Below are 9,874 nucleotides of genomic sequence, written 5' to 3' on the forward strand. Positions count from 1 at the left end.
CAACATTCCATGGTTCCAATGTGCGCTCGTATAAAACAAATTATATTGAGAGATTCTTGAGACGACTTGTGTTCCGTTCCAAACCCTGTCTAATGCAAACACAGCAGAAAGAAAGTCTGTGAAACTCCACAAGCATTCCTCTCTCTCTTTCTCTCACTCTCTCGTTATCTACCCCCAGCAGTGTGGCTACAGTATGCATTTCCGCTGTCTCTTTTCAAACCGTTCCAAGTCACTCCGTTTAGGGCTGAGGGACTGCACTACTTCTCCGAGAACAATACAAGTATTAAGATATTCATCCTAACCTTCATGCCCGTGCTGTCTTGGACATACGATATGTTTGGTTCTTGCCATCGCATCCTGCCATTATCTGTCCCTATGAATAAAATATGAGCAATAATCCCCTGTTGTTTGTCAATGACAGTGTTGTTTGTGTTAGTGTTCATTCATTTCCCAAACAGAACTATTCCGGCGAGGGTTTTCACCGGTGGTGCCAAAAACACAACAGAAGAAGAATAGGAGACCGAGATGACAAAGGAAGGTGGCCAAAAACACGTAGGGGTAGGATGTGTCTGAACATGTGCAATATGTAGCAGGTACACCGGTGTGTGCCTGTTTGTTTATCTTTATTAATTAAAGCAGCTGTAGACCTCATGTCTCGCCGAGGGCCTACTGGCGTCTCTGTCTCCTAGCTCGCTGTCGTGTCTCAAATCGCACAGTAAACAAACTCACAGCACAGACGCTCTTCAAATCCCTCGCACACCGACAGACAACTCAGGTTGTTTGTTTTCTCTCTCTACTTCTCCACCCGCTCTCTCTCTCTCTCTCTCTCTCTCTCTCTCTTTCTCTTTTAAATGAACTATTCCCAGGGGTTAACTTTTACCTCAGCCTTCATTCCCAGGGATCTGTACAACGCCATGTAGCGGAGGCAAACATCTCGCTGTGTTTTCCTTAGTCCCCCCCAGAGACCTTATAACATCTGTATAGATGTAACTACCCTGGACCCTGCTGTGATTCTATACCCCATTGCAGGCCATTACACCACACTTACACTGACCCTTTTCAAAACACACCACCATGCTCCAGCTATGTTTATCATAGTAGCTGTAAATGCTTCATCTAGGCAATTCAGTTTTAGAGAGTTAGCTTTTAACCTGGTCTTGTTTTGTTTTTTTGCAGCTAATTTATGTGGGAGAAGTTTGTAGCTCCGTCACATTTTCCATTCCTTGACATCCTTAGTGTGATTTGAACGTTTTCAAACACACGTTGTGAAGTCAGCTGGACATGTTGGGGGACAATTAGAACAACCAAAGTGTTTTCTCGCGATAAATACACATGATTTATTTACAAACAAAGTGGTTATAATAGAAATAAATACAAAATAAAAATCTGAGCATTATACTTCATGTGGTATTGCACCCAATTCGAAATGTACATCAGATATACATTTTCAAAACCAGTAAAGGATTATTCCTCCAAGTAAAATATTTATTTTTCCCAACTTTAACTAGACATAAATATATTCATATATAGTTATTTGTACTTCTTCTCCCAAAATAGCTCTGTTTGTGTCTTTTCTTTCATTTAAATAAAACATTTTCATTGGGAAACCGGGTGTCCATATAGCCTCACACTCTACGTCCTTCTCAGTCTCCATCCCTTCATCCCATCCCTCTCTCTCTCTCTCTCTCTCTCTCTCTCTCTCTCTCTCTGTATGTCTCACCGGCAGCCACACCCCTCCACCACCATGTCTTGGTAGTTTTTGAGGATGACCTTCTCATACTCGTCCAGATAGAGCAGTGATATGGGGCTGAGCTCTGTGGGCACGCAGCACGCCCGGGGGATGTTGGAGTTCACAGAGTTGACCAGCGTCTGAACGATGGCGTGGTTGGTGGAGTTGAGGTGGTCGGCCAATGGGAAGGGACATACCCCGTGGCAGTAGAAGGCATGGTAGCCAGGGGGCGCCACTATCCACTCGTTCCAGCCCACTTCACTGAAGTCCACGTCGAGTTCGTGTCTGTGGCAGTTGGCCTTGTGTTGATGCTTCCTCCTCTGTTTCCTGTGGCCTGCTGCCTGTCTCTTGTCCCTGTGCAGCACCGCGTTCCCCCGCCCGTCATGACTGTAGGTCACCAGCAGGGGTCGAGCCTGGGGCCATGAGTCCTGGTCCTCGTGGAGGGAGCGGCTCACCCTGACGTGCCTGCTCTGTCTCTGGGCCTCCTCGCCCCCCTGGGTGTCTGGGTGGAACACCTCCACCATGAATCCGTGGTTGTGGCTCCCCCCAGAGGACCACTGGGACACGGCGGGGCTGACATCGAAGCTTTCCCAGCGGCTCAGAGAATCCTGCACCAGCCGAGTGTCCAGGAGGCGTGTCAGGGGTTCCCCACGGGGAGATGCAGGGGCTCCAAACACCTCGTACACGTTGATACGATGGATGCCACCAACACTGGTACTGGTATTGGTACTGGAGCGGTTACTGCTGTTGTGACTGGTGTTACTGGTGGGAGCTGCTGTGGCCCCCAGGACCTGGTCCCTGTAGACCCGGAGCTCTGCAGAGGTGATGAGCTCTTCTCCAGGGATGGAGGTGAGATTGAAGAAGAACTGCTGGGTGGTCCTGCCCTTCAGACTTGCCAGAGCCTCCATGGATTCTACAATCGAGAAGGAGAAGGAGAGAGTAAGGGTCAGTGGATGATGTTGACATAGAAATTCATGGCTAAGCTCAGGACATTTTTTTTTTAACTATTAAGGTTGTAGACTCACTCCATGACGGACCAAGATTTACTGTTTTAACAAACGGGTTGTCTTTCCATAGCTCACTAAAACACACACACACACACACACACACACACACACACAAGAAAACGACTGGCCGTGTGTGGGTGTAGATCATTGTCATCATACACACGGCATCATACACACACACTCACTAACTCCAAGAGCATGAGTCAATGTAAAGGGAACAGGTTACAATTATGACCATCCAGCTGCAACATTGCCAGGTTCATACATTTCACCAGAGTAAATGTCATGACATCAAGGCAGTGGCGTTCCCATTTATTGATAAGATCTAGCAGGGAACAGTGATAGCCTCTAACCATTATGCCTGCAAGGCCACTAAATACCATAGAGAATGTTCTGCCCTTTACGATTTGTTTGCTACATGATGGAGTCCTGTTTTTTATTGGATGTGTGGATAAAGACCACCATGGAATCATCAAAGCTAGATTATTATGACATAATTAAAGGCCATAGGGAAGTATATCTCATTTATTTTAGGGTGTGTTCATACATTTAACCTGGAGTGCCAGAGAGCGCTCAGAGTGCGCTCTGGGCGTTCGTAAATTCAGAGCGTTGTCAGATTGTCCATTCTTAAATTCAGAGCGTTTTGTTTTCTGGAGCGTTCAGAGCGCCTACTGGATGCTCTGGCCGAGGGTTGATCCGAGCGTTCTGACCTCACAACGGCAGTCATGCACCCAAGCTAACTGGCTAACTTTGGCTAGCTTGCTAGCTACTTCCAGACACATAATGAGAGAACACCCAACTCTGAACATTTTACTCACCCTAGCAGAGCTGGTTAGGCTGCAACTATTTAATTACGTTTTTTTCCCGACCGTTTACTGACACCGGCCATATTCAAGGGGTGTTGGGCGTTCGTAAATTTGTCAGTTATTCTGCGCTCTGGCACACTCAGACGAGAGTGCTCTGAAATCGTAGATAGTAGAGTAGATAGTAGAGTAGATAGCCCGAGTGAATTTACAAACGCACCCATAATGTTTTCCACACCTTTTTTTGGAGCAATCTATAGCAAAACGTGTTATTACTCTGGGCATATTTGGCTTGATTGATAATTACATTTAGTGATGTCAGATACATGACAATGTCAACACTTTTATTTTTTTGATTGTAGTCAAACGTTGAACATTTACCTTTATGTGTTTTACAGATGGTACAAAGACAAGATTGTTATCTGTTTGGAGTGGTAAAATAAACACCAACTTTGAACTCAGGGCTTTTTCAAAGGAGGCATTTAGGAAATTCCACCCTCTCATCCTAAATCTCCCTCCAGAAGCACAAAGACCTCAAATAGGCCTATCACTCCTTATTGATGTGGGAAAACCCCTCCTGTCTACTTCTCTCTTCAAATCCCTCTCTCCTTCTCTCTTTTGGCCCACTCACTCCAAAATGCCTCGTTCCCCTCTTTCTCCTCAGCCCCAAATCTCCCTCTCCCCTTCTATCTCTCCCTTCAACCCAAATCCCCTCTCTCTCTCTCTTTAGCCCCAAATCTCTCTTTTTATTCTGCCCCCTCCTCTCTCTCTCTCTCTCTCAATTTCAATTCAAGGGCTTTATTGGCATGGGAAACGTGTTAACATTGCCAAAGCAAGTGAGGTAGATAATATATAAAGTGAATATATAAAGTGAAATAAACAATAAAAATGAACAGTAAACATTACCCTCCCCCTCGCTCCCCCTCTCCCCCCCTCTCCATCTCTCCATCTCTCTCTCTCTCCATCTCTCTCTCTCTCTCTCTCTCTCTCTCTCTCTGTCTGTCTCTCTCTCTCTCTCCCTCCCTCTCTCTCTCCATCTCTCTCTCTCACTCTCTCCATCTCTCGCTCTCTCTCTCTCTGTCTCTCTCTCTCCCTCTCTCTCTCTCTCCATCTCTCTCTCTCTCCATCTCTCTCTCTCTCTCTCCATCTCTCTCTCTCTCTCTCTCTCTCCATCTCTCTGTCTCTCTCTCTCTATCTCTCTCTCTCTCTCCATCTCTCTCTCTCTCCATCTCTCTCTCTCTCCATCTCTCTGTCTCTCTCTCTCCATCTCTCTCCATCTCTCTCTCTCTCTCCCATCTCTCTGTCTCTCTCTCTCCATCTCTCTCCATCTCTCTCTCTCTCTCTCTCTCTCCATCTCTCTCTCTCTCTCTCTCTCTCCATCTCTCTCTCTCTCTCTCTCCATCTCTCTCTCTCTCCATCTCTCTCTCTCCATCTCTCTCTCTCTCTCTCCATCTCTCTCTCTCCATCTCTCTGTCTCTCTCTCTCCATCTCTCTCCCCATCTCTCTGTCTCTCTCTCTCCATCTCTCTCCATCTCTCTCTCTCTCCCCCCATCTCTCTCTCTCTATCTCTCCATCTCTCTCTCTCTCTCTCTCTCTCCAGATCCCTGCTGTGTGAGTGAAGGGGGTGCTGCGCTGCGTGTGAACAACATGTCAGGGCTTGTCTAAGAGTTGTGAACCACAGATATGAGTGTATCAACATTCCTAATTTGTTTTTCCGCCGTGTGCCAAAAACAAAAGATAAAGGCTAATGTTAGGTCATTCATCTCTGCCTGTCTCTGGCAGCCGGTGCCTGTGTTAGGCCTGGAAATGTTATTTTTGGCAAAGAAAATGGTTCTTTTTGAAAACCAATATCACAAAAAATGAATAATCCCTCTGAAATGAACATCAAGGAAGAGACGTGGTGCATCGATAGGGCTTCAGGATTTTACGTTTTGTTTTACATGTGTAGCTACACGTCTATGACACGTATAGACAAGTATAGTCCATATTGTGTCAGTGGTGTTTGTATGGTGTCCGTGGTGTTTGTAGTGTGTCCGTGGTGTTTGTAGTGTGTCCGTGGTGTTTGTAGTGTGTCAGTGATGTTTGTAGTGTTTCTAGGGTGCCAGTGCTGTTTGTGGTGTGTCAGGGGTGTTTGTAGGGTGTCAGTGGCGTTTGTAGTGTATCTGTTTGTAGTTTGTCAGTGTGTCCACTGGGTGTCATCCCTACCAGGCATCAGGGGAGGAGAACACCACCTATCCTGACTCAACCACTCCAACGAGTCATTCACTTTGTGGAAACTTCCCATGCAGTCAAACACTCGGGAGTCTGTGTAAAAGGCCATCCACGAATGCATTGGGCATGTACTGTACACTACTGGAGCTAGCGCAAACTCAATTATAGGCCATATGCATTCTCAAGACAGATTTTTTTTTTTCATTTTTAAATTAATTTAATCTTGATTCAACTAGGCAAGAACAAATTCTTATTTACAATGACGGCCTACTCCGGCCAAACCCGGACGACGCTGGGCCAATTGTGTGCCGCCCTATGGCACTCCCAATCACGGCCGGTTGCGATACAGCCCAGGATCGAACCAGGGTCTGTAGTGACGCCTCTAGCACTGAGATGCAGTGCCTTAGACCACTACACTCGGGAGCCCCAAATAGACAGTATAGATGCATGAGGGGCGATGGTTTTCAAGCAATGAGAGGTTAAGGTTTACATGTTTGTTTATTGTTTTGGTCTGTTGTGTTGCAGCAGTGTAAATGAAATCCCCAGACTAGAAGGTTAGACATACTCTGAACACATGCACACATCTCCACCCACTGTTACTATATTTTTGCATTTAGACCAATTGGCCCTTACTGAAACAATCATCTAGTTGGCATGCGTTTCTGAGGTATATAAATGTATGGTTTTATTGTGATATATCGCAGTCAGCGACGCATATGTAGCTATATAATAAGTATGTAATTATGGGGTTCTATTATTAGAAGGTGCATAATTACGCACGAAGAGCGATTGGAAAAGAATAACGTGCACCCCCTAAAACCAGAATGACTAAGTGACTGACTTTTCAGTCCTGTCTAAAAATGAGACGGAGCTCAGTCTGCCGCAGTGGCCTCTATCATAATGCGTGTGTAGACAGTGTAGTGTCATGTCATGTGTTATTGAAGTAGCAGCAGGGCGATGACTATCACCTACGCACACGCACACCGCCCTTACTTTATCCCTCTGCTGAGTTGCGTGTCTGGAAAAACTGTTTTCAGGGCCCATGCAAACACCATAAATTATTAAGAAACAAATGACCCTCGTGATACCGCCAACCTTGATGTTGTGATGCCTGTTATAGCACAGTCAATGGAATGTTCCGGGTAACGGGTTGCATTAACTCATATTTGAGAGATGACTTTTCACTTCAAGTACACGTCAACCACTTCTCTGTCAAACCCTGACAATGAGTTTATCTCTTTAGATTGTTAAATTACACTTGTTACTATAATATGATCTACTTATAACGGGGATGTGTCCCTGACGCGTGTCACTCTGTTAGGATATGAGTGGGCCTGTCATAAAAAGTGTAATTGCTCTGAAAATCCTCCTCACACCACTGAGTCATGTTTAAATACAGAGTTGACATGTCTGAGGGAGCAGAGGTGCTCTACGTCGCCAGGTGAAATATGCCACTAATACGTACCTTCGTGGTGAAAGCTTCTAATCGTGTTGGCCTTGCTGGCGGCTCTCTCTGCGTGTCTCCCCATGCTCCGGGGCCGTTTAGTGCTGTGGTCTCCGTTCACCGAGTGCATACGGTACAGGTCCACCATATACTGGGGCACCACAGCCTGCCTGCTCGGGTTCGGCCTCCGTTTAAGTCCGAACATATTGAGGAGCCGCAGCTCAAACTCGTTAAGAAAGTTCTCCGACTGCTCCGGGCTCTGCTTCCCGGACTCGCTGTACTTCCTCCGGCCGACCTCGGGGATAAGTCCCGCAGCGCCTCCTAGCAACACCTGAGCCAGCAGCAGTACCATGAGAGAACGAAACACGGCGACCATGGTCAGTCAGTCCCTGTGAGGAGAGGAGAGCAGCTTCTGTCAATACACAGACATCGGCGGATCACTGTAAAATTACCCCAGATCAGCTGCGATACGGTGTTTCTTCTTCCACACAATGGGAATTATTATTCAAGGAAAATCAGGTTAAAAGTAATGACACGTCACTTTGAAGTAAAAAGCAGAATGGTTGGGAATAACATCCCTGCGGACTATGCTAAGGGACATGGGAGATTGATATTTTAACACATATAGGGGCAAAACTAAACCCCCAGCATATCAAGGTGAAGAAGGTATGAAAGAGAATTGTCTAACAAAAAAAGGGGGAAGGTACAGGAAAGGAGAAAATCAAAGAAAACTGGAAGAACAGAGAGAAGATGACAGACAAAAAGTCTGCAATTACAGAAAAGATGAGAGGACGTGTTTGGTTGAGGTGTATAAAAAAAATACAACATAGCCCTAAGAACACACAAAGTGTGAAAGAATGTAATCATCAAAACGTTTCTAATAGAGACAATCGTCGCAGCAGTCAGACAGCGCTACGAGAGTCATTTGGTGAGGCTTTTGACTGCAGTGTAGAGTTACTTCAAGGAGTTCGCAGGTGTGAGATCTGACGTGCGTATGCTGGCCAGGCGTACTCCGCCGCGCAGACAAAGACATCAAAAACACCTAGGTCTAAATCAAAAAGTACACGACCTTAGAATACTACCACAAGATATTCATTTTACTGTGTATGTTTTGGAATTTGTGTGAACTTTCACCCCAAAATACAGGCTTACAAAGTAGAAAAAAATAAACATCTTATGTGACAGCAGTTCATTTTACCTAAGTGTGTTTTCTTGAATAGAATTGGGAAATCACGAGACGGAAATTAGATCCAGAATACTCAGTGAATATATGTAGCCTAGTCCATGAGCGCTGTGCAACTTTCCCCTAAATATGAAAGTTGTCATTGACTTCAATAATGAGTACCTGTAACATTTTTTTTACCTGATAAGGAAGCGCTGTGTCCAGTCGTCCTTCCAGCTTTGGGCTCCAATAAATTCCACATGAATTCGTGTTTATTCCACGCTTTCCTTTTGTGGACGAAATACAGTCCGTCCACTGCTCCGATCGCCTCCTCTTTTGCACATATCTCCGCAGCTGGGAATCTGGAGACTTCTTGGTCAATAGAATAAAATAAAATAAATGCCTACGTTCTATCTAAGCGGACTTGTGTAGGCAGAACCCATCGAAGTAAGTATAAAGAAGCGCCATTAAACATCTTCAAATGCTAACTTTAGTAGGATCAAGTTTAGCAGAGAGCGGGTGTGGAAGATTAAACTGTACTCTGTCCGTCGCTCCTTGTACTCTGTGTCTGTGGGTTGGGGAGCGTCACCTCTCTCTCCTGTGCGCGGCACACTGTAGCAGTCCAATTGATTGTTGCCTTTCCTTCCCCGGACGAGGCTTTTTGTCGTCCAGTGATGTCACCAACGCAGGGCTGTCATTCATGTCGATTCCAACCACCTCCTGTGCCTTTTCAACCAGTCACCAACAGTAGCCTGCTCAAACTCGCGCTATGGGCCTTTATATCTTTTGGCTTTTACAAAATTACTCAGATATGAGACTTTCTTTGACAATAGACTTTTATTCGTTTGTGTGATATAACATTGTTTATTTTGAAAGCATCAACATAAGTAACTTGAGGTTTTCTTATCTATTTTTGTAAAATACTCATTGTGCTGCATTGTTCTCGTGCTCTTTCTCAATTTATGCAAAGCCAGACAACATTTTTACAAGTATTTCATTGTTGATCATTAAAAAGTTTGTTTAAAAAAATTGTAATAAGGTGTAACAGTTTCAAAACTAATTAGAGCAATTGCGCCATGTGGATGGACTATATTAATACAAATGCGTTATGCACACACACACACACACACACACACACACACACACACACACACACACACACACACACACACACACACGTTTGTTTCACTATCTTTGTGGGGACCAAACAATTGATTTCTATTCAAAATCCTATTTTCCCTACCCCTTAAGCGAACCCTAACCTTAACCACAACCTCCTAACCCTAACCACTAACCCTAAATAGCCTTTTTCCGTGTGGCAACCAACAAAATGTCCACCATGAATTTTCTGTGTTTTACTATCCTTGTGAGGACACCCAAGGATAGTAAAACCACACACACACACACACACACACACACTCACACACACACACACAAATTGGCCCAGTACTACCCAAGTGCAACTATTGTTCAAACTGCCCATATATGCCTACTGTACTCAATTATAAATACAGCGTG

General features: G+C 45.0%; 1 protein-coding gene across 1 annotated transcript; it reads right to left on the reverse strand.

The window, feature by feature from the left end:
• Positions 1-1,310: 1,310 nt before the first annotated feature.
• bmp2b (bone morphogenetic protein 2b) lies at positions 1,311-9,000 on the reverse strand. Its single transcript, XM_024420834.2, has 3 exons — positions 8,558-9,000; positions 7,216-7,583; positions 1,311-2,642 (listed from the first exon to the last, which is right to left on the reverse strand). The coding sequence occupies exons 2-3, from the start codon at positions 7,568-7,570 to the stop codon at positions 1,717-1,719; spliced, it is 1,281 nt and encodes a 426-aa protein (XP_024276602.1). The 5' UTR covers positions 7,571-7,583; positions 8,558-9,000; the 3' UTR covers positions 1,311-1,716.
• Between the last annotated feature and the right edge of the window lie 874 nt (positions 9,001-9,874).

Source organism: Oncorhynchus tshawytscha, linkage group LG05, assembly GCF_018296145.1.
Source record: "Oncorhynchus tshawytscha isolate Ot180627B linkage group LG05, Otsh_v2.0, whole genome shotgun sequence".
Classification (NCBI taxonomy): Eukaryota; Metazoa; Chordata; class Actinopteri; order Salmoniformes; family Salmonidae; genus Oncorhynchus; species Oncorhynchus tshawytscha.